We start from the raw sequence: 25,122 nt of genomic DNA, 5'->3' as shown, positions 1-25,122 counted from the left end.
CCTTAAGCCTCTCATCCTCTATTCTTTCTTGTTGTGAGAAAATATGAAGTTATATAGACCCAGGCTTTCATAGTTACACTTGGACCTAAATAGACCAGAATATTGACCCCTCCCCCTAGCTATTGCTTGCCCAGCTCTCCTTATACTGGAAAGATCAGGGATCTCAGAAAGTTCTACCACAATTACAGACACATCTCTGGCCTTCAGCCCTCACCCAATCTGTGCCAGGTCACTTGGAGCCAGAGGCAAGGGCTTTTACCTCAGCATTACAGAGCTTGGAACAGACCCACTGTAACCTACCCTACCTCTTTTTCTCAAGTTTCTTTTGAATATCCCATTCATGAAAAGTTATGTTGACCAAAACCAAAACAAAGAACTCGTTTGAAAAGAGAATACTTTCCCGTGACACTGGGTTTGCACACCGAGAACAAATCCCAGGACATCTGTCTCCACTTATGGGATGAATCCCGGTGGATTTCTGAGGATCAACAGCTGCTTGGTTAGAGAGAGGTGCAGAGGAGAGGCCTGGAGGCCAAGGATCAGACTGGGGATACAACATGCCCCTGCACACACACACACACACACACACACACACACACACACACACACACACACACACCCCGGCAGGCCAGCTCTGAGTTTCCTTCCTCAACAGTCCTTTCTCTTTCTCCTTCCTTTAAAGAAACATTTAAGAAAGGGTATTTATGTAGTGAAGTTCCAAAATAACGAAAGGCCAGGATGCGCCAACATTAAGAGGTAGGAATGATAAACTGTTCACCACATAAATACTCTTGGCTAAGTCCCAAATGCTATCAATTTCATATCCTAAACATGTTCATTTAGATCCCTGTCTTTCCCTGGTATCAGGGTTGTCCCGATTAATCATTAGTCCCGGGGGTAATTTCCAGCAGTTTTTTAATGCTTTGTCTCCAAAGCTCATTTCCCTCCCATCTACCTTTATGCTACGCCAGTGACCTAACAAAAATGGAAACATGAAGATTTCACTTTCTTGCTTGAGATTGACCCCCTCCCCCAATCTCTTCCAACCCATCTCTTTCTCCCTCTCTTTGCTGTAACATGCAATGCTCTCTGACAGGGTTTACAAGACCCATCATAACCAGGATAATACAGACTTCTTGAATATAACTGTTTGCCTCTTCCTACCTCCTGATCTTTGTTCTGGTACCCACCTTCGTGCAGTCCCATGTGTTTGGCCCAAGTAGCCTGTGTGCATCTTCATCATCTACATTAGAATGGGCTGTCTCTTTTTGAGGTTCCTCACTGAGGGAGAGCTTTCTGTAGGAGGAAGCATCTCAACTGTCTTTGGATGTGCTGAGGTCTTTGGGATTTACCTGGAAGAGAATCCTGTGTATTTTAGGCCTTAATACCCCTGGTTTTCTGCTAGCTGAGCTTGCCTCTGCCTCCCAGCCTATGCACATGTTATTATCTGCCTGGACTTCTCCCGTTGATCTTTGTGAATGGCTCTGTGTCGGTCCGTGTCTTCAATCCTATCCTCTTGTCTGAAAGGCCTTTCTAGCGTTTTATCCACGCTGTCCTGAGTTTACCATCTACTTTTTCCAGTGCATATACACACACTGGTTCATTTCCCACCCTTGTTAGAAAGTGAGGTCTGTGAGAGTGGAGGACAACAGCTTCTCATTCAACACTGTCTCCCAACGTCAAGCTAGAACATGATGCAGACTTTCAATGCACAGCAATCGAAGACACAAATAATGTTTATTGATAAATTGAAACTGATTGTCTGGAATTCTTCATGCTGACCCAGTCAAGTGAAGTCTTGGTCATTCTACTATGCTACCTTCAAACAAAACGAAGCAAAGCCAAACCAAAATAGAACAACATCAACAAAAAATCCCACAAAAACCTATTATAAAAAGTGTTCAATTTGATGGCTAAGTGAATTTTTCTAGCGCTTTTGGAAACAATTTGGTTAAATATCCCATGTTATAAGAGAAAAATTTGAGAGAATACATACAAATTCATGTTCAAGAAAATATAATATATTTTATAATAATGAGATATCAGAAATATTTTAGGGTCTATTTATCATCATCAGTATGTATAAACTACATGCTTAGTATGAATGGTTGTAATAAAACACTGATATTTTTGTATAATGTATTTAATACTTAAATGTTTCCAATTATTTGAATAGTTTTGCCAAGTTTTTCACTGAAGTGCTAACAATTCATCTGTGCACACTGAGATTTTGCAAGAGAATTTCTGTTAACTTAGAGTCTTCAGATTGTGTACACTGAGTATATATTATGAATGGAATGTTTTCAGATGGAAAATAGAAAACTATAATGTGGGTGCAGCATTGTTCTGCCTCATTATTTAAAGACAGGTACTGTCTTCTAGTATACTTGGTCCTTCCTTCTGTAACTAGTAAACTAGTCTTGATATACTCATTTTTCTTTCTCCTTAGGTCTCATGTCCCGTCTCCGCTATCCAGTTGGGCTTCTGGGCAGCTGTCTACCAGCCACAGCTGGTTTTAGCTATGGTAAAGTACATATGTGCTGAAGGAAGATATCCATCCTTCCATCCATCCATCCTTCCATCCATCCATCCATCCATCCTTCCTTCCTTCCATCCATCCATCCATCCATCCATCCATCCATCCATCCTTCCTTCCTTCCATCCATCCATCCATCCATCCATCCATCCATCCATCCATCCTTCCATCCATCCACCCATCCTTCCATCCATCCACCCATCCTTCCTTCCTTCCTTCCTTCCTTCCTTCCTTCCTTCCATCCATCCTTTCATCCATCCATCCATCCAGCCATCCATCCATCCATCCATCCATCCATCCATCCATCCAGGACCCACCCCACAGATTCTCTAAATTCTCAGTTCATTTGAAATGTCTACCTACATATGTTTCTTTAAACATTTTTAAGTTTCATACTGGAGATGCTTAAGTAAGCCATCTCCTGGGGCCATTTGAACTCCGTAGCCATGTTTTGGCTTTATTTCACATTTCACTACACCTTATGAAGAGCTGTCATCCTTCCCACTTTGATAAATATCGTTCTCCAGATGTTGAGGCTGTTGTTTTCTGGTTACAAGGTTAGCTGGGAAATGATTGCTTTCCAAGAGAACCTATCAAAAAGAGCTGTTGAACGTCTCCACTTCACCTTTGTTCAAACAGAACGGGTACCCTCAGATTCAAATCACCCTCTAACAAGTGTGATATACACAAGTCTGTGAGAATAAATGTGAGCCAGGGAATCTTGTTTTCTGACTTGTTGAAAAGTTTGCTCCCTTACATTTCTCCCATTGGTAGAACTCAGATTATACTGGGTGGGGAAAAAAGAACAATGACATTATATTCGATAAAAATGACTATGCTTCACTCAGGGCCTCAGTTTAAGTAAGTTGGGAAGGGTGACTTCAGGGTGTTATGGGTACTTTTGTCATTCCCATATGTTAGAACTTACATAATTAGCAAGTTGGCTGAATATCATACTCCTTAATTTCTTAGAAAAAGTTCAACCTCTTTTTAAACGGAATGATGTATAAGCCTTACCATTACAAGCATGATATATATATATATATATCTCCAAGTTTTGAGTACTTAAGTTAATAGAATGAGAAACTACACTCTTGTGTCTAACCTCTTCCTGTTCTCATTATATCTTTCAATTTCATCTGTGGTGTTGGGTGTGGCTGACTCATTTTCATTGTGACATACTGCTACACTGTTAGGACTACTACCTTTTTTCACACAGCCATTCAGGTTCTTACAACTACTATCGCTATGAAAGTTCTTGTTTGTGTTTAGATGATAAGTGTGCAGTTATGACACACTGTATGTATACTCCAGAGTAGTTTTGTTGGGCCATAGGCTATGCACAATTTGAGATTTACTAGGCAGAATCAATTTTCCAAAGAGTTCATTCCAAATTCCACACCTATCAACAAAGTAGAATGCCAGGCCCCCTCACCCTTGCCAATATTTAGTATTTCTTAACACTTTAGCCAATCTGGTAAGTATACGATGGTTTATCCCTCATGACTAATTATTTTGGGCACATTTTAATAGATATTGTGGCCATTTGGATATTCTCTTTAATGATCCAATATTCCTCAATTTTACCCTTAAATTGGATTTCATGCTTTTTCTGATTGGATTATTCTTTTCCTTTCCTTCCTTCTTTTCTTCCTCCCTCCCTCCCTCCCTCCCTCCCTTCCTTTCTTCCTCTCTCTCTCTCCCTCTTTCTCTCTCTCTCTCTCTCTCTCTCTCTCTCTCTCTCTCTCTCTCTCTCTCTCTCTCTCTTCTTTCTTTTTCTGTCTTTTCAAGACAGAATTTCTCTGTGTACCCTTGGCTGTCCTGGATCTTACTCTGTAGACCAGGCTGGCCTCCAACTCACAAAGATCCACCTGAGTATATGGGATTAAAGGCATGCACTATCTATCACCACCTGGCAATTGATTTATTCTTAACACTTTCTTTTAAAGATTTATATTTATTTTACATGTTTGAGTATTTTGTCTACATGCAGGTAAGTGCACTTCGTGCGTGGTTGTTGCCTGCAGAGGCCAGATGAGGGAGAGAGCTGGGTCTCCTTGAACTGGAGCTAAGAAAGATTTTGAGCCATAGTGTGGGTGCTGGAAACTGAACTCTGTAAGAGCAGCAAGCACTTTTAGCCAGAGTCATCTCTCCAGATGAACAGACAAAATTATGATTTGCAATTTATTAATATTTCCCTCTGTGATCATATTTTATCAAGAAATTCCATGCCATTGTCAAGGTCGTAAATCTGTTTTCTCATGTTACTTTTACAACAGAATTTCACTACTTTGTTAGTGACTATTTCCCACCACTGGTACGAGGGACTTACCGCCTTTAAAAATTCTGCTAGGTGCATTACCCTGAAATGCCAGCAGATGGTGGTGTTTCTGTATAAAAAGTAGGTGCTAAAAAAATGTAAAGCTTTGACAGTTTCAGGGGTATTATTCTGAAAACCTTCTTCTTCCTCCCCCTCCTTTCTTCTTCCTAATTTGCTTATGAGAAACAAGAAACATATAGCAACACAGACTTCACCTCAAATCCATGTTTAGATATATGTTGGTTAGCACTCTGGCAATGGACATGTGTAGTAGATGATCAGGCCCTTCCCTGAGAGAGGATATAGCAGGCAGGAAGGCTTTTTAGCAGTGAGAACAGTAGGAGGAACTGAGACAGGAAGAGGAAGTACCACCAACTTCCTGTGATTTACACATTTACCACCATAACAAAACCAGCCTGGGAACATCCATGTTTTAGGTCCCAGATCTAGTTTTGTTTAGAAAAGTACACTGATATGTTTAATATAATGTTTTGATAGTCACAATTTGTTATATATTATTTGTTATATATGATATATATATGTGTGTGTGTGTATGTATGTATGTTATATATTACTGTCTTCAAGCAGGTGACTCTCTTAATTATACATTAAGGCCACAATGAGAATATTAAAAATAGTTACAGATCCTCACCTGTATGTATGTCTTTAACCTCTATGTAAAACAAGGGACTATGACTAGATAATTCCTAAATGTTTTCTCTGCAAAAATAAAATTTAGCATTCTCTTCTCTTTTGTAACGTGAGTCATTTGTCTTTCTAGAAAAGTGGCAGATAGACCCCTCTGAGTTGGCTTTCATCAAGGAGATTGGAAGTGGTCAGTTTGGGGTGGTCCACTTGGGAGAATGGAGAGCACATATCCGCGTCGCCATCAAGGCCATCAATGAAGGTTCCATGTCTGAAGAGGACTTCATTGAAGAAGCCAAAGTGATGATGTGAGTGTGAGCCCCACCCCACACAAACACCGCCCGACGCCTCCGGTCCTGGCCGGAACCTGGACTTTGGAACCAGACACACCTGCAACTGTGGCACAACTCGGCCCAAGCTAGTTGTGTAACCCAGGCAAAGTATTTAACCTCTGTGTGACGTGCATGGACTAGGTCGCTCTCCAGACTCCAAAGCCCTTGCCTATAAAATTGGGAATAACAGTCCATAAGGCACTGGATGGCAGTGTGACTTAGTGGAATGATCAGTGGGAAAGACAAGGAAAGTCTATTATTTTCAGCTCAGTGATAGGTGCTGAATAAATGCTGTTTAGTTAGTGGTGTTTTGTTTGGCCCTCACCCAAGTAAGTATATTGGTCGCAGTTTGTTACTATAATCTGAGCTTGGACCAAGATAGTTCAAACCAACAATGTGCTCTAAACATTTGTTCAATGTTTATTTAGAAGAACACCAATGTATCAGAGGAAAAAACAAAAACAAACAAAAAACCCAGGTGTTCTCATTTCAACTGTGCTGTGGTCCAGAGCAATGTAGTTCTGTCCCAAACTTGCAGCCCCAAAGGGAAACAAAGTGAACAGAGATTAGACAGCAACCAGAAGTGATTCGCTGGAGCCATTCTCCAGGGAAGACGGATCAACGATGACTTTGAGAGTGTTCAAGTTCATATCCCACCTACCTACCAAAAAACCCTTCTATCCATTTACAAGAGAAGGAGTCTGGATGGAATTATGATAAACGCACTTTCCCAGGGACACCAGCTTCCCAGTGTTTGTTATTGTTATTGTTGTTGTTGTTGTTGTTGTTGTAACACACCCGAAACACCTGACCCATGCTCTCTGATCAGGGAGCTCTGCATCGGCAGGGCGGAAGGGAGTAGCCTGGGTTTGGAGTAAAGTGACCCGGTATGAAAAGAAAATAGGACTCGTGTAATTCAGGGTTTAAAAGCCATGTCAGGATCTTTTCTGAACATGAGGCAATGGGGGGCTTCCTGAAAGAGCCGACCCTGGCCGGGAACTCACGAATTAGACTCTAGTGGAGCGATTTCCTTGGAACTGGAGTGCTCCCCGCTTGCTCAGAAGACTCAGGAAGCTGTTAAAACTTCCATGGTGCAGGAGTCTGGGAATTTGTAAGAATCATAAGCCCTTCTGCAGGGTTACAAAAACAGTAAGCAAATGCTAGGACGAGAATGTTTTCTAGTGGAGCTGACTGAAAGCTGTGCAGGGAGCTCCAGGTGGTGCGTGCGTGCGTGCGTGCATGCATGCATGCGTGCTGAATTTGAGAAGCCCATTAGAAGATCAACGATGACTAAGTAGTCAGGTGAATGCATGAGGCCACAGTTCAGGAGGAAAGTCAAGCCGGAGGATATGAATTTGAGAATGGCCCCCAAAGATGATATTGAGAACCATGAAACTTGATTCTGTTGCCAAGCGAAGAGGAGGGGTTAGGAAAGGATAACAGGAGAAGGCTGTAGAAGTTTTGACAATACTTAAAAAAAAAGATTTAAATACCAACTTCCCTACAGTGTGTCACGACACTTCTCTAACTGGGGAATGATGTGTGTGTAGAGAAACTAGCATTTCAGAAAGCAGAACACACATTTCTGCTGGCATAGTTCTCTGCCTGTAGGAGGTTTTCGTTCTATTTGTCCAGCTGAACCACATATGAAGGTTCATTTGCTTGCTTTTGCTTTATTTGTAGTAGATATTTGTCTTATTTCAGATACATTTTTTCCAGTTGCCCTCATACGCAACTGCTTGCTAATGTTTCAGTTCTCAGATAGTTCTGTGTAGCTCTGGTCTCGGGCTTCTTATGGCATGGCAGTGTTTCACACTGAGACTTGCTTTCCTGACGTTGTTCTGCATACAGGAAAACCTCATTCCTTAACTGAAAGTATGCTTTATGGACTTGCAAGATAAATCAGACAAAGTGTGTTGTCTAATATATACCCATATCATTGCACACGCACACATGCATGCACATGCACACTCACATGCAAGGATACACACAGAGACGCATGCATGCACACACGCACACGTACACATACACGCACACACTCTTTATCTTTATGGCTGAGAAGAAAAGCATTGCTGAGGTACTTTTCATAATATTTCTGACCCACAGAATTGCTGATACATGATACATCTATTAAAATTACAAACATTAATTTGAATTTTCTTTTTCATGGTGGCCCCAGTTGACCTAAGAGGCATTTAGACACTGAATGATATAGTCACGAGTTGTGGAGAGAGGGAACCCAATACATGTTTGAAGCATAGATTGCTTTAAAAAATGTAAGTAATGGGGCTGGAGAGAGGGCTTAACTGTTCGGGGTCTCAGCTGCTCTTGCAGAGTCCTTGTTGAAGCCCAGGAGCCACTTGGTAGTTTAACAACTATCAGTAACTCCAGTTCCACGGTCCGAAGCCCTCTTCTGGCCTCTGTGGGTGCTACATGCACATGGTGCACAGAAACATGTGCAGACAAAATACACATAAAATGAAATAAATCTTTTTAAAAATGATGAGTATGTTTAAATGGGAAACTTGGGATGACCAAATGTACACTATGGTTTCATGCTGGCAAATCATTTTCAGTCTCCAGCTTTATCTGAACCTTTAACTCTTAAATAGCTTTACTCTTTAGAATTCCATTTTCTGTCCTGTGACCATCCATCTTTCTTTCCTCCCCACGGCCTGCCTGGAATTTTCCATCTGAAGGCTGTAGTTAGGATGTCTAGGATTCAGAGTCTTGAGAACGTAGGCTGGGGAAAAAAAAATCAATAACAAAGATGCAGAAGATGACAGGACAGGAAGAAGGAAAAGAAACTTCGGCAAGTTGGACATGGGGCACGAAATATTCTGTTTTGATGACCGTGGGAGCGCGGCACACACTCCTGAGACCATGTGTCCCGTGCATAAAGTGGAAAGAAAATGCCCTGCATTCCTGGTGGCTGGGTTGATGCTTATCTTATCTCCAACATAAAAATGGATAGACTGCTTTTTTCCAATGCAAGAGCAATCCAGTTCACTGGTGTGTTTTTCGTCCACAGGAAACTGTCCCACTCGAGGCTCGTTCAGCTTTATGGGGTGTGTATTCAGCAGAAGCCCCTCTACATCGTGACAGAATTCATGGAAAACGGCTGCCTGCTTAACTACCTGAGGGAGAGAAAAGGCAAGCTGCAGAAGGCATTGCTCTTGAGTGTGTGCCAGGACATCTGTGAAGGAATGGCGTACCTGGAGAGGAACTGCTATATTCACAGGGATCTGGTGAGTCTGGGCCAAGTCCCCTTACGTCACGTCCCTGGGTTCAGAAGGACGTGGGGATCGCTTTTGGTACCAAATGTGCCTTTGGCTTCATTTTAGAACATTTTTTAATTCATGCATTTTATTGTGAAAGGTCAATTAATTTTCTTATTTATTGTACAGCGCTGGGGATTAAAATCAAGGCCTTGCACCTGTTAGGCCTGCGCTGTATCACTGAGTTGCGCCCTCCAACCCTGTAATTTTATTTTTATTTGCCGTTTAATGCTGTAACCAAGGAGGACAGTACTCTAAATTGTCTTTCACTGATTAACCACCTAATGAAGCAATTAACCACAATGATCTTTCCTCTTTTCTCTTCCTCATTCCCTTCTTTCTTTGTTTTTCTTTCATTTCCCCCTTCTTCCTTTCAACCAGTGTCAGAGTCCAGCAATCACATTTGTTCCAAGCGTTTCGTATATGCTGAGCAATGTAGGCCCTGGAGGGGAAGCGGGGAAGGAATGGTCCCTGGGACTCTTACCCAGGGTGAAGGCACCCCGGGTTCAGGTGGCTTGCTGTGACAGTACTGCAGGACTGTGTTGGCATTCGTGGCAGAGACTATAAACGCCCAGCCATTGTGCTGGGGGATGTTGAGAACATGCCCACTTAAAGGCTCTCTTACCCCAGGCTAAATGCCAGTTGCCCTGCCCCATGGCCTCACTTCTGCAACCTCAAAGAACACGTCCAGACCACTGGGCATTGACTCAGGGTACTCACACTCGTCTCTCCTTGTCCTTCTGTGTTTCATTTAGAAATACACAATTGAGCTCAAGGGAGGATTTGAGAATTCTATACACATTGCTGGTGTGGTGCCTTAGAAATAACCGTGTGTGCTCTGGAATCTCATTCCCAGACTGATCTTATTACAGCACTCATCCTTGAGACTGGAGGATCTAGGGGTGAGGCTGGAGGTGTAGCTACACTAATTCCAGAACACCATGGGAAAAGGCAAGAGACGCCTTCAATTCAGAACCCTTACGGCGTTTATTACTTACAATGTCATAACCAGCTAATTACTTAAATTTCTTTTTATGCTTTTTTTTAAAAATTTTTTGAGATCATAATATAATTATAACATTTCTCCATTCCTTTCCTCCCTCCAAGCCCTCCCATATATCCCTTCCTGCTCTCCTTCAAATAATGGCCTCCTTTTTCATTAATTGCTAGTGCATGAATACATGAATATGTATACACACATATATTCCTAGCTATAACCTGCTCAGTCCATATAATTGTGTGACAAAACTTCTCCTGGGGAGATGCTACACATGTGTCTCCTTGCTCCAGACAGAGAACTCATGACAGACCAAAGTTCGGATACCACCAAATTCCAACTTGGTGAACCAATTAGTTTTGGGGGGGGGGCTTACGCACAGGGCTGTGGGTGACAGGTTACTTACAGGATCAGAAATGGCTCAAAGACAGCTATATCGCCAAGGCCTATCCCAGCGTGGGGGACATCTCACAAAGTTGGGAACCTGGCACATACTACCCAGCTTGCAGGCAGCTCAACAGACTGGGGAGCATCCTCTCCAAGTGACTTTGGTCTAAACCTTTTCCAGATGGTCAGAGTCCTCTTTGCAGATTTTTTTCCTCTGAGAGTTTTCTTTGCAGCTCCGTTTTGACTCAGAGGGACTCTCAGTTTTAATTTCTTACTCTGGCAGAGAGGGACCTACTGAATCTTGTCAGTTTTCAGGGACTTCCTGAAGCTATTTTGAGTTGTTTACCTTCCTGCCTGAGGAACTACCTCCAGGATGGAATATTTCCATCTCCGAGAAAGATGTTACACAACAATAATGTGGCTTGTATGTACGTTTTTAAGGCTGAACATTTGGCACTGAATAACCAATTAGTGTTATTCAGACCACTTCTCCCTATCCCAGCATTTTTCAGTTACCTACAGTTTTTTTGTGTTTGGAGGGTTGAGGCCTCATAGGCTTTCTCCCATCCACTTTGGCAAGTCCATTGATGTCATCCTTGTTCAGCTCACTTTTAGGCGGTCATATTGGTGAGACCTTATGGGTGCAGCTTCATTTAGTTACATTTCTACATGAATACTGCATCCTGAACACCTTGAGATCAAAGCCTAGACTCACAAGACGTGGCATGGTTTTAAGAATGTGGCTTATATCCTGAGTGAGGTAACCCAAACCCAGAAAGACAGTCATGGTATGTACTCACTCATAAGTGGATTCTAGATATAAAATAAAGAACAATCAGAGCACAACCCATAGAACCATAGAGGCTATATATATAGTATGGAGGTCCCTAGGACGACTGTGGCTTGTAATAAATTTCAGTTCTACTCAATTATTGAAAAAAAATAGCCAAATGAATGGAAACACATGAACTATGAACCAAAGGCTGAGGGGCCCCCAGCTGGATCAGGCCCTCTGAATAGGTGAAGACAGTTGATTGGCTTGATCAGTTTGGGAGGCAACTAGGCAGTGGGACCAAGTCCTGTGCTCATTGCATGAGTTGGCTGTTTGAAACCTGGAGCTTATGCAGGGACACTTGGCTCAGTCTGGGAGGAAGGGACTGGACCTGCCTGGACTGAGTCTACCAGGTTGATTGCAGTCCTCGGGGGGGGGGGGGGAGGATTTACCCTGGAGGAGGTGGGAATGGGGGGTAGGCTGGGAGTAAGAGGAGGGTGTGGGAGGGGGGAGAATAGGGGAACCCGTGGCTGATATGTAGAACTGAATGGTATTGTAAAATAAAATAAAATAAAATAAAAGAGAGAAAAAAAAAGAATGTGGCTTATAGAGGAACGGTTCTCACGCTTCAACTTTACTGTGTGTGAGAATCATCTGAGAGCTGTGAGAAAAATCTCCAAAACCCAACCAGGCCAGCTAAACCCTAATCTCTGGGGTTGAAACGGAAGCATCAGTGTGCAGTCCAGTTTGGAAGCCACCCCAGCCTGGCTTGGAGTCTCTCCTCCTTTGTTTGCTAGCCTTGTGATCCTGAGAGAGCTAACTAAGTAGGAAAGTGGTTTTCTATACCTCGCCTCCTTCATGCGGGTCTGCTGGGACGACGCCATGACTCAGTGTGTGCAAACACACAGAGCAGTGCCTGTCCCACGGGGGCTCGGCAGTGCTGTTACCACCGCAGAGGTTGATCACTGTTCAGTGACCGTCCCTGCACATTCCCGGGTACCCAGCACAAAGAAGCTAGCAATCCAGCCCTGAGTGGATGGGTACTGCAGCTGGAGTTTTCCTGTGTCCATCCGGCTCCTGCAGCTGCTCAGACCCAAGCAAACACACAGAGACTTATAGTCCTTATAAACTGTATGGCCGTGGCAGGCTTCTTGTTATCTAGTTCTTATATCTTTTTTTTTTTTTTTTTTTTTTGGTTTTTCGAGACAGGGTTTCTCTGTGTAGCTTTGTGCCTTTCCTGGAGCTCACTTGGTAGCCCAGGCTGGCCTCGAACTTACAGAGATCCTCCTGGCTCTGCCTCCCGAGTGCTGGGATTAAAGGTGTGCGCCACCACCGCCCGGCTAGTTCTTATATCTTAAATTAACCCATTTCTATTAATCTATAAGTTGCCACGTGGCTTGTGGTTTACCAATACTTTACATCTTGCTTCTCATGGCAGCAGCTGCTGGCAATGTCTCCTGACTCAGCCTTCCACTTCCCAGCATTCTCTCTGTTTATCCTGCCTATACTATACTTCCTGCCTGGCTACTGACCAATTAGCACTTTATTAATCAATCAGAGCAACACATTTACAGCATACAGAAAGACATCCCCAACAGGGTACAGTTTCCCATCCATGTCACTTGTTATCCTGGGTTCTTCCTGGATAAGGAGTAGACTTAAAACTCAGTGGTTCCAAGTCCTAGCTATCCTGTTTGCTCCAGGTGGCCTCATACACATTCTGTCCTTAGCTTACCTCCACCCTTCACTGACAATGTCCTTTTATTCTATTTTATCTACTGTATTGCATACGAAATACATCAGCCCCCAGTGGATTCTTTTCCTGTTGGGGACTTTTCTTGTGGTTTGTATTTGAGATAGTGGCTGGTACTTTCTAGTACCTTCCAAACTGACTCCTCTAGGTCACCATTTTAAAGCTTCTTGCTTTTGTGAGTGGATACATTGAACCTCAGTTTCACTGAAAGGAGAATAGTTCTGCCAAAGAGTTCATCTATACAAGGTTGATTAAAATGATGACTTCCTCTATGACCTTGCTGAAAATGAGTTGTTTGACATTTGTCCGATCAGATTGACTCTGCATTGTATTTAGTTCATTGTGATAAGAAAGGTAGAAGGAGCTAGAGAGTTGGCTCAGTGGTTAAGAGTACTTGCTGCTCTTCCAGAAGACCTGGGTTTGATTCCCAGCATCTACATGGCAGATCACACCCATCTGCAAGTCCAGTTCCAGAGGATCCAAATATCCATATATCTAAAATAAAAATAAATTTTTAAAGGAAATCGAAAATTATCACTAGAAATAGTTCAACTCACTGAAAGAAAGCCTTTTTAAATATATAGTTTCTTCATTCTTATTACTCCCTGGAGAGCCCGAAGATACAATATGACTGTCTTCTTTTCTGTCATGTATATCAGACTTTCATCACTCAAGTAAAAGAAAAAATGACGATGTTTTACGTCAAGTACTTAGTTTATCATCTATTAGATTAAACTAACCCTCATATTTGTCAGGGATACTTGTTGAAAAAGATTAAGATTTAAAAAAGGTTAGCATTCAATCTTAACTTTTTATGGTGTTGAAGAACCATTAAAATGTATGGCACACGAGTAAGGCATTGAGTTATGTACATTAGTAATGGGTGTCACCATGGAATCGACATGGTTGCTCATGCAGAGAGGCAATGTGGAGCCTAAATAAAGTAAGGAAAACTAAAGTAGAATTTTCCAGAGAAAGACGACGGTTCAGCTTTGATGCTTCTTTCTACAGGCGGCAAGGAACTGTTTGGTCAGCTCTTCCTGTGTGGTGAAGATCTCAGACTTTGGGATGACGAGGTATGTGATATCTCTGTATGTTTGCTTTGCACACTTGTAAGAGGGAGGCTTACATGTAAAAAAATACATAGTGTGCATGTGTGTGCTCATGTGTATGTGTGTGGTCATGCATCCTCAGGTATGTCATGCTGTGTGTGTGCCCGTGCGTGCGTGCGTGCGTGCGTGCGTGCGTGCGTGCGTGCGTGCGTGTGTGTGTGTGTGTGTGTGTGTGTGTGTGTAGAGGTCAGGACAATTTGTGGGATCAGTGCTTTCCTTCTATCATACAAATTCCAGGGACTCAGGCTTGCCAGGCAAGTTTCCCATTTCAGTCTTTCACACTGAAGTAGCTATTGCCTCTTCCTTTCTGCAATGAGGAAAGTGTCCTTGTGAGGAAAGTGTCCTTGTAGGGAAGGTGTCTGTGTGGGCTGAGGGTCCGAATGGTTGCGTGGTGCAGTCTGCTTTGGATTTCAGGACACAAGCCAGCTTTACCAGGGAGGTGGATGTTTACTGTGGCCTGTTCTTGTCATTTTCTTTCAGGTTGCTGTTGACACAGTTATGGTAGATCTTAAAATGGAAACAGGGATTTCTCAGTCCATTCAAATGAGTGTGATTAAGTCAATGTATTCTTTATGATGAATGTGGGTTTTTGAAAGAGAAAGGAGGAAATAAATGTACTTGATTAGCTCTGATTTTCTGAGGTCACCATCAGACATTGTGTAACCATGATTGGAAGTTGGTTTTACGTCATCACTTGGGATAAACCTAGCCATGTATTTGCACAAGTGAATATATATATGTATGTATATATACATACATATATATATTCTAAGGCCCTATAAAAGGAAGCTTAATGAATTCAGGATGTCTTCCTGAATTCTTCAGCAGTTAAAGCCCAGGTTTTAGGTGTCTCCTGGGGCCACAGTACTGTCATGGAGGTAGTCTGGCTGGTCTTGTTGAAATGTGCACACTGACATCTGTCCAGCTGCATTCCTTCCCCTTTGTCTATGGCTGGCCACCTGCACTGGTGGCTGTTGAATGTCCATCCAGAAGATTTCCCCAGAAAGTTCCATGGGACTGACTAAGGTCTCGTTTACCGAGGCATGTTAAGAGCCATTTGCTTTCCAGAATCTTCTGCCTTTCTGAGGGCTTTACTTGGGAAGAGGACACTAGTTCTGTGTTGATCTTTAGTCCCATCAACCTCTTGTGGGGGATGAGAACTTTCTCACTCAGGGCTCTGTCCCCTAAGCTGGATAGTAGATGTGTTAACTAGCTGGTTAGTAGCTCTGCCTTTCTTCTTTAAGTCTAATCTAAAGACACTCTAAATCAGTAGGAAAGGAACTTCCCTCCTGTGTTTTCTCTTACACTGTCATTTATTTTGAGATAGTGTCTCTCTCTGTAGCCTTGGCTGTCCTGGAACTTTCTATGTAGACCAGACTGACTGAAAACTCACAGAGATCCACCCAAGTTTCTGCCTCTGAAAGTTAAAGGTGTGCATCAGTACATCCAGATTTACAGTCTTTAATATTTTTTTCCAGACTTCATTTTTATTTTCTGTGTGTGGATGTCTTGCCTGTGTGTACGTCTATGTGCCACATGCATGCAATGCCTGTAGAGGCCAGAAGAGGGCACTAGATCCTCGGGAACTGGAGTTACAGACAGTTATGAGCCACCATGTGGGTGCTGGGAACTGAACCTGGGTCCTCTGGGAAAGCAGAGCTCTTAACCATTGAGCCATCTCTCCAGCCTCATTTTATGCAGTCTTTACAGAGGAAAGTTTAGGGTGAAATGACATGGAATATGTGGGAAGAAGTGAGAACATAAAGACAGCAATAATAAGTAACGCAAAGATATTATATTGTATATGCAAGGGGCCGGAGTCAGCTCCTCCTCTCTCTAGGCTCCTGTGCCTTTGACATTCCTGCACATGAGTCTTAAAAGAGAGAAGGTTTCAGTTATTCCTGATTTGTACAAAATATACATTATAATGTAGTGGATTTTTTTTTCACAACAGAAGTATTATGATGACACACTGTTATTTCCCCCTTTTTGGTGTCACACACACACACACACACACACACACACACACACACACACAATAAATTCATGGAGGAAAACATGGCATCTGGTTTTGAACCCATCTTTTAGGATATGGGTGGCCTTTCACCTACCATTTATACCCTGTTGGTAGAGCACAGGCCTGTTTCCATGGAGAATTAGGACTGGACCTTAACGAACGTAAGTGCTTCCCCAGTTTGAGGACTGGAGAACTGTAGTTTTCAGAGATCCAGTGATAATGAATTCAAGGAGCCGTGGTTCTAGAGGAGGAAACAAAAAAATAAAAAATAAAAAATAAAGGGCAGCCTCACCGCCTGCCATCAAGATGACAAGGTGCACAGCCTTTTCTAGGGGAAAACACTACATTTTAGCAGGTCAGAGCAGACAAAGGTATTTGAAGTTATTAGACCTTGGCGCCCATTCATACAGTGTGCTTAAATCCCACTATGGCAGGTACGTTTTGGATGATGAATACATCAGTTCCTCCGGAGCTAAGTTCCCAGTCAAGTGGTCCCCACCTGAAGTGTTTCATTTTAACAAGTACAGTAGCAAATCGGACGTCTGGTCATTTGGTGAGTATCTTTGTTGTTGCTGGATTTAATACAGTAGTCGCCTTTCTTTTCAATTGTTTGTGTGCTTGTTTGACATGATGCAGCAATCTTTAAAAAGCTTCTTGTGGACTGAGAGAGACAGCTCAGAGGTTGAGAGCACTGGCTGCTCTTCCAGAGGTTCTGAGTTCAATTCCCAACAACCACATGGTGGCTCACACAACCATCTGTAATGAGATCTGGCGCCCTCTTCTGGTGTGCAGGCAGACATGCAGGCAGGACACCGTATACATGATAAATAAACAAACCTAAATGCCTTCTTGTAACTTCTTTGGCAACTGGATTCACGCAGCCCCTCACACAGCTCTGCTCTCAGCATCTTTTCCTTCTCTAGCGAGCACTTTGCCATGAAGCTGTAGCAAGGAGTCTTGCTGGTCAAGAAGGGAAATGCAGCCAATGCTCCCCCCGTAACCGCAGAGATTTGAAGGAAACGATCTCCGTCCTCACAGAGTTTCCAGCGTGTTTAATAAGCGCCATTGTCCAGTTACGCAGCAGCTGGACTGTTTCCCGACTTGGCCACCTGAGCGGCCCACAGAGACCAGAGGCACCTGGTCCCCTGGAGCTGCAGTTACTGCCAACTGTGTACTGTCCGCCATGGCTGCTGGGAACCAAATGGGCTCTCTGCAAGGGAAGCATTAGGACTCTCAACCACAGCACCATCTCTCAGGGGTGCCAGGCATTTTACACGGGTTCTGGGTATCAACCTCAGGTCTTCTTGTTTGGAAGCAAAAACTTTACCCAGCGAGCCATCATTCCAGCCCCTGCTGGGGTCTGTTGGGCCTTCCTATCAGTTTGGACTCTTCATGGACAGGGGCAGACTGTGCCATTTGCTGGCTGGGGAACTCCTGGCGGCAGCAGGCTGAAGAGGCCCACGGATGTGTCCTTGTCTATGGAAGAGCAGACAGATGTACGGATTTGAGGGGGTGGGGACCGGGGAGGAGGGACCAGGAGCAGTACTTAGCAATGGAAACGCTGCGGCATTCTCTGCCACAGGGAGATGTCAAGACCCAGGCAAGAGGTGAGGCATCATTTTCCTAGGATGATTTTCAAGGTGCAGACCTCTTAAAAACTCAGGAGTGTGCAACCACATAGAGCTCCGTCCTTTCTGGGCCGTTATGAGTCTGAGGCTGGAGGAGATTAGCATCTTGCAATTTGAATCAAACTGTTGTTTTGGCTCCAAGTGACTCCTGTTTTTGTGTGTTTCCTTTGCAGGAGTTCTGATGTGGGAAGTTTTTACAGAAGGAAAAATGCCTTTTGAAAATAAGTCCAATCTGCAAGTGGTGGAGGCCATTTCTAAAGGTTTCCGCCTGTATCGCCCTTACTTGGCCTCCATGTCCATATATGGAGTTATGTACAGTTGTTGGCATGAGGTGGGTGTCCCTTATTACTGAGACTGCCTCAGAGCAGCCCAAACTGCCTGTTCCTTGGTAAGGACCCTGAGAGTCAGGGTGCCATTTCTAATGAAACCCCCACCCCGCAGTCCCGAGTCCATTTTGTTTTTCACAATGGACTTTTCATCTGGGAGCTCAGTTTCCGAGCCTTATCAGTCTGAGATCGGTTCTTGCTGGAAACTGGAATTTTCTAAAGACTCCAGACTCGGTGATTCATCATCTTGAAGAACTGGGTGCTGGACTCAGACAGGCTCTGGCTTGTTGAACTTCCCCTACAGAATAAGAAGGATGCTGTTTTATCCTCTGCACTTTGCTTTGGTTCGCCTTCACTTTCCAGGCTAGAAAGTAATGCGTTTCATCTCTCCCTGGCACTTAGGACTCCTGATAGAGAGATTAAACCAGAATAGAAAGGGAAGGCAGACTGTGCTGCGAACCAGCATTTGGGAAATCATCTCTTAGGAGTGGCTCCTCTTGTTGAAATGCCAAGATTAAAAATCCAGCCAGAAGGGTGGGTTTCCGTCCCCCTCTCTCTCCTTTTCCGGGCATCCATCCAACATAGCCCTCCTGCTCTCCTCAGACTGTGATTTTTGAGAGCTCTGCTCTGGGTTAGCAAGCTCAGCCCGGAAAAATCACAGCTTGGCGGTGAGGGGGTCTCCTGCTGCCTGAGACACAAGCAGCAACAGAACAAACCATGGGCCATCATTTGATTCCCAGTCCACAAGCACTGGAAAAGGCAGGGTTTCAAGGGCGGCAGGGCTGTTCATATTCCAAAGAAGTGTCTCATTCAGGAAGATCGCCACTGTATGAAAAGAATCGTGATTAATTGCCCCACAAGGAATCTTGAAAGACAGAGAATCGTTAAGCAAGCTGTTGGCGACAGCTGCCTGAGGAATGTCTTTGCCATCATAACGTAAAAAGCTTGGGAACTGCCAGATGGTGGCTGTGGTGGTTTTGACTTAGAATTTTCCAACTTGGTAACGCCATATTTTTAGCATTGATTGTTGATCTTTTCCTTGGCGGATAATAACATGTGAGCCTCTACTGGGATGCTGGGGAGGGGGCACATCTCCCAGGCAGCCACAGCTCACGAGAATGAACAAATGATGACAGTAGACTGTTGCTAAGCTGTGATTTCTGGTAGAGGACTTGCATAAACGCATCTCTAGCTTATGGCATTGTCAACTTTGAAAGGGTTTGTTAGGTGGTGACTGTGTCCTAAGTCAAGGAGTATTAATAAACACACACAAGTGTAGCACAAATCTTAAAAGGTCTTACTAATAAAAACAAACTGGGAGCCAGGTATTGGGGTGAATGCTGGAAGATCAGAGAAGAAGAACAAGCCACAGCCACCTCACCTTGCCAATTCCTAAGCTGATCCTGTTTCCTCAGACTGGAAGTCTCTGAGTTCTCATCCAGAATGGGCCTCAGCTGAACTGCAGCTCAAAAGCCTAAAAGCTTAACCAGCTCTAGTTCCTGGTTTTCTTGCCTTATATACCTTTCTGCTTTCTGCCATCACTTCCTGGGATTAAAGGCGTGAGTCACCATGCCTGGCTGTTTCCAGTGTGGCTTTGAACTCACAGAGATCCAGATGGATCTCTGCCTCCAGAATGCTAGGATTAAAGGTGTGAGTGCCCCCATTTTCTAGCCTCTATGTCTGTCTAGTGGCTGTTCTGTTCTTGACCCCAGATAAATTTATTAGGGTGCACGATATATTGGGGAACACAATATCACCACACACAAGTGCACAGAGCATTGAGGTTTTATATATTATTAATGTGAATATGAGCTAGAGGAGAGAAAGGGTAACGAGATATCATGGAAGGAACAAGTAAATGAACTTAGTATCAAATTACAAGCAGAAAGTTTACTCAAACAATGCACACACACACACACACACACGTTAAAATAAAATATAAAGCTACCTTTTCTAGTTTCAACTCTGTCATAGTTCACTGAGATATATAGATTTGGGGGCTACATAAAATATCTGAATGGCTTCCTTAAACTGGCTATGTGGTTTTTTTTTTTTTTTTTGGTTGTGAGTTAATTGGAATAAAGTGACTTTAGTCATTTAAAAAAGATTGTGTTACTATTGATAAACATGCCAGAGATTCCACCTGCTGAACTTGAACCTTCTGGAAAGGCACCATTATTTATTCTTGGATCCTCATCCAGGATCATGATGTGCGCTCACATTGTCTTCCTGCTGGTCCCCATTTCATTCCCATGGTGTGAGTAGCTCTAACTCCTACAGATCCCAGAGATGCCAGCAGTGCCATGTCTTTTTGTGATATGAATTGCTAAACTGTCTCATTAATAATAATAAAAAAAACCCAGAGCCAGATATTGGGGTGAAAGCTGAAAGATCAGAGGGACAGAACAAGCCAGCCACAGGTTCTTACTACTAGGAAATCCTCAGCCCAAGAGAGCTACTTCCTGTATACTCATGCCTACATACCTTCCTGTGCCCTGCCATCTTACTTCCTCTCTCCACCTAGCTACATCACTTCCGGTCTGTACAGACCTATAGACCTCTATGGTTAACTAGTGCTGGGATTCAATGTGTGTACCATTGGTTCTGTTCCCAGCGTGGCCTTGAACTCACAGAGATCTGGATGAATCTCTGCCTCCCAAATGCTAGGATTAAAGTCATGTGCTACCACTGCCTGACCTCTATGTTTAATATAGTGGCTGGCTTTTTCCTCTGATCCCCAGGCAAGCTTTATTTGTTAGAGCACAAATAAAATATCACCACATCTTTTCCTCTGGGAGACAAAGTCAAACCATACCGAAAAGTCAAACAGGAAAAGAGGTCCTGATCTCTGCTTGTACAGGTTTGGTTTACTGTGCTCCAGGACCTACAAAGTCCCTCAAGGAGACGTGGCCTTTTGCTTTCTATGTGAAATCCTTCTTGCTAGAGGGGACCAATATAGTTAACAACTGATGCTGAATTAGGGACCTCACGCTCTAAAGCCCCACCATTTTCCTGGCAGAAATATTCTAGGTGTGCTCTCTCCATATAGTAGCCACCTCTGGCTATAGAGGATTTGAAAAGTGGCTCCTATGATGGAAACACCAAGTTGAAATACTTATTCATTTTTAATTTATGTACATAGCCGCATGAAACTAGTGTGTACAACTCTAGCCATTTTATCTGTGCAGTGCTCAATACTGTCCACCCATGCCTCACTCACGTGCAAATCAAGATACTCTGTTCTTCAGTTTGCGCAGACCAGCATAGGCTGAGGTATCTGCTTGTAAGTTCCACAGCTGGCGTCTGAGAGAGAAGCAAGATGAACTGACCGGCTCTCTTTCCCTTTTCCAGAGCCCCAAAGGTCGCCCAACATTTGCCGAACTGCTTCAGACTCTCACAGAGATTGCCGAAACCTGGTGACGAAATGGAATGCCAGCCCACAGAGTCATCTTGCAAAACTGTCACAAGGTGAAATCATGGGCGTCCCTGATGGCAAGTATCTTCCATTAGGGTTGTTGACTCTTGGCAACAGAGCGAAGGTCACAGGCTTTTCACCCTGATTTCGATACAAAATATTCTGACAGTTGTCTTTCTACAAGTGTGAGAGGAATTTCGGAACTACATTATCTATCACATCCCACATGTGAAGGAAGTAGACAACATCAGCCTTCCTAGTGGCTTCTTCATGATAGGCAGGCTCAGAACCTTTGAGTTTACACGAAACCCTGATTCTTCATAAGGCTGAGGACTCTTTCCTGAGGACTGACATTCCTCTCTTGAGTAGTTGGTGCAGAGAGGAAAAAATTCTGCCAATTCATAGAGTAAAGAAGCTGTCTGAGGGTTTCTATTGCTGTGAAGAGACATCATGACCATGACTACTCTTACAAAAACAACAACAACAACAAAAAACATTTAATTGAGGTGGTGGCTTACAGTGTCAGAGGTTTAGTCCATTATTATCATGGCGGGGAGCATGGCGGTGTGCAGACAGACATGGTGCTGGAGAAGGAGCTGCTACATGTTGATATGTAGGCAACAGGAAGTAGACTGAGTACCACACTGAGTGAAGCTTGAGCAAACAAAACAAAACAAAACAAAGCAAACCCCCTCAAAGCCCGCCCACACAGTGACACACTTCCTCCAACAAGGCCACACCTACTTCAACAAGGCCACACATCCTAATAGGACCACTCCCTTTGGGGGCCATTTTCTTTCAAACCAACACAGAAGCCTCCCCACAGAGTTTCATGTTTGGGACTGTGTAAATGTTTATAGAAAACATAGCTTTGGGAACCTATGTGAACATTCTGGAAATGTCTTTTATAATCCTGCCATTTGTTATTTAATAAACTCTGGTGGTGTACATATCTGATTATTGTGGGGGCATAATTCCTCACATTCTAGTCTGGTTTTGAACACTATTGGAAATCTGAACCAAAGCTCCCTTTGAACACATCTTGGTAAAATTTCCATTTCTAATGCTGTTGTCAGGAGAATCCAGAGCCCACCTTCAGTTCTCATCCTCTGTATATGTGAGATGGAGCAGCCTAAGGTGCCTGGTTTTGTCCTAACAACTGTCTCTGGTCCTTTCTGTAAGATGACTCATTCTGTCCAGAAGAGGAGGCCACACGAAGGTGTCCAGATGCGACATTAAGCAAATGAAACAATCAACAATCACAGTTAAATCTTAGTTTATCTCTGGGCATGGTGCTACAAGCCTTTAATCCCAGCATGTGAGGCAGAGGTAGAAGGATCTCTGTGAGTCCTTGGCCAGCCTGGTCTACAGAGCGAGTTCCAGGATAGCTCTTAGTTTTCATACAGTCTTTATGGGAATTGCCTGGAAATGGAATTTTATCATTCTGAGTTCTTCAGAAACCCCACAGGAAGGACACTATGGAAAACACAAGTCTGATGACAAGGAACTTACTCAGTAAGAGCCCGTTATTTAGATACTGTCCCATCCTGCACAGAGGCTGTAGGGAACATACTTTATGATCTTTGCTATACTTTATGCTGCTAGTGATTTTTCTTCCTTTAAAAAATATATCCTGATTACAGTTTCCTCTCCCTTCCCTCCTCCCAGTTCCTCCCCACCTCCCCATCCAGATCCATCCCCTTCTGTCTCTCATTAGAAAAGAATAGGCAGCCAGGCGGTGGTGGCTCACACCTTTAATCCCAGCACTCAGGAAGCAGATCCAGGCAGATCTCTGTGAGTTCGAGGCCAGCCTGGACTACCAAGTGAGTTCCAGGAAAGGTGCAAAGTTACACAGAGAAACCCTGTCTTGAAAAACCAAAAAAAAAAAAGAAAAGAAAAGAAAAAGAAAAGAATAGGCTTCTTAGATATAACAACCAAACATGGCAAAATAAAATATAATAAGATAAAACAAAAACCCTCACAGTGAAGTTGGACAAGGTAAACCAACAACGGAAGGAAAAGAACCCTAAGAGAAGGCACAAGAATCAGAGACCCACTTGTTCACACACTCAGGAGTCCCATTTAAAACAAACAAACAATAGTCAGGTGGCGGCGGCGGCGGCGGCGGCGGCGGCGGCGGCGGCGGCGCACGCCTTTAATCCCAGTACTCGGGAGGCAGAGCCAGGCGGATCTCTGTGAGTTCGAGGCCAGCCTGGTCTACAGAGTGAGTTCCAGGACAAGCACCAAAACTACACAGAGAAACCCTGCCTCGAAAAACCAAACCAACCCACACCAAAACAAAACAACTAAACTAAACTAAACTGAAATCTATAACATACATGCAGAGATCCTGGTGCAGACCTGGGTCGACCCTGAGCTTGCCGCTTCAGTCTCTGAGTTCAAATGGACTTTGCTCAGTTGATTTAGAGGGCCTTGTTCTCCTGGTGTCCTCCATCCCCTCTGGTTCATACACTTTCTGCTTCCTCTTTTGTGGGATTCCCTGAGCTCTAAGGGAGGGGGTTCAATGAAGACATCCCGTTTAGAGCTGTGTGTTCCACGGTCTTTCTCCTTGCTGAATGCCATGTGCAGCAGGAGGAAGACTCCCTGATGATGTCTGGAGAAGGCACTGATCTATGCGTGTAGCAGAGCATCATGAGGAGTCATTTTATTGTTACTTTTTTTTAGAGCAGTAGTATTTGGTTTCACCCTAGGTCTCTGGGCTATCTAGTCTCTGGTTCTTGGTCACCCAAGCAGTGTTCTAGCTGTCCCTCCCTGTATTCCATCCCTCAACCCCATGTCCTCTCCCCCTCCCCTCCTGATCCTCCTGTTCCTGACCTACCTGCCTCCACTCTACCCATAAAATCTACTCTATTTCTCCCTCCCAGCCCCTTCCTCTAGACCTAACCTCTTTGCGTCTATGGATTGTAGCCTGGTTATCATTTATTTAATGGCTAATATCCACATATAATGAATACATACCATATTTATCTTTCTGGGTCTGAGTTACCTCACTCAGGATAATTTTTTTTTTTAGTTCCATCCATTTGCCTGTAAATTTCATGATGCCATTTTTTTAACAGCCGAGTAATACTCTATTGTGTAAATGTATCACATTTTCTTTATTCATTCTTCTGCTGAGGGACACCTAGGTGGTTTCCAGTTTCTGGCTATTGTGAATAGAGCAGTAACAAACACGGTTGAGCAAGTAGGATGTGGTAGGATGAAGTGTCCGTTGAGTGTATACCCAAGAGTGTTATAACCGGATCTGGAGGTAGATTGATTCCCAACTTTCTGAGGACCTGCCATACTGATTTCCACAGTGGCTGTACAACTTTGCACTCCCACCAGACAGACAGACAATCTCAGAAGACACATCTTATCTGGCACTGGGTTTCTGGTGTTGCTTTATAGAAGGATCCATACCAGAGAAGAGAGCATGCACATCCTCTTTCGTCTGTAAATGTCCACCCAGCCTCCACGAAGTCTCCTCCTCACCTGCCCACAGAGCATGCATGATTTCTGAGGGAGGTTGGAAACAAAGCATGTGGGGGTCACCTTGATGCCGGAGCTCCCCGTTCTTGGTTTCCCACTTGCCATGTAGGCT

The 25,122-nt window shown here is 43.7% G+C and overlaps 1 protein-coding gene across 1 annotated transcript in view; it reads left to right on the top strand.

Moving 5' to 3' along the window:
• Nucleotides 1–22,325, top strand: part of Txk (TXK tyrosine kinase) — a 63,218-nt gene extending 40,893 nt beyond the window's left edge. The window contains exons 9-15 of the mRNA XM_015998344.3: nucleotides 2,450–2,524; nucleotides 5,638–5,809; nucleotides 8,865–9,081; nucleotides 14,032–14,096; nucleotides 16,584–16,702; nucleotides 17,951–18,108; nucleotides 21,455–22,325. Of these exons, the coding sequence (XP_015853830.2) occupies nucleotides 2,450–2,524; nucleotides 5,638–5,809; nucleotides 8,865–9,081; nucleotides 14,032–14,096; nucleotides 16,584–16,702; nucleotides 17,951–18,108; nucleotides 21,455–21,523 (875 nt within the window). The 3' untranslated portion in view covers nucleotides 21,524–22,325. The remainder of the gene's footprint in view (nucleotides 1–2,449; nucleotides 2,525–5,637; nucleotides 5,810–8,864; nucleotides 9,082–14,031; nucleotides 14,097–16,583; nucleotides 16,703–17,950; nucleotides 18,109–21,454) is intronic.
• The last annotated feature ends 2,797 nt before the right edge of the window (nucleotides 22,326–25,122 follow it).

Source organism: Peromyscus maniculatus, chromosome 10, assembly GCF_049852395.1.
Source record: "Peromyscus maniculatus bairdii isolate BWxNUB_F1_BW_parent chromosome 10, HU_Pman_BW_mat_3.1, whole genome shotgun sequence".
NCBI lineage: Eukaryota > Metazoa > Chordata > Mammalia > Rodentia > Cricetidae > Peromyscus > Peromyscus maniculatus.
This window is presented reverse-complemented; position numbering and strand designations above follow the sequence as displayed.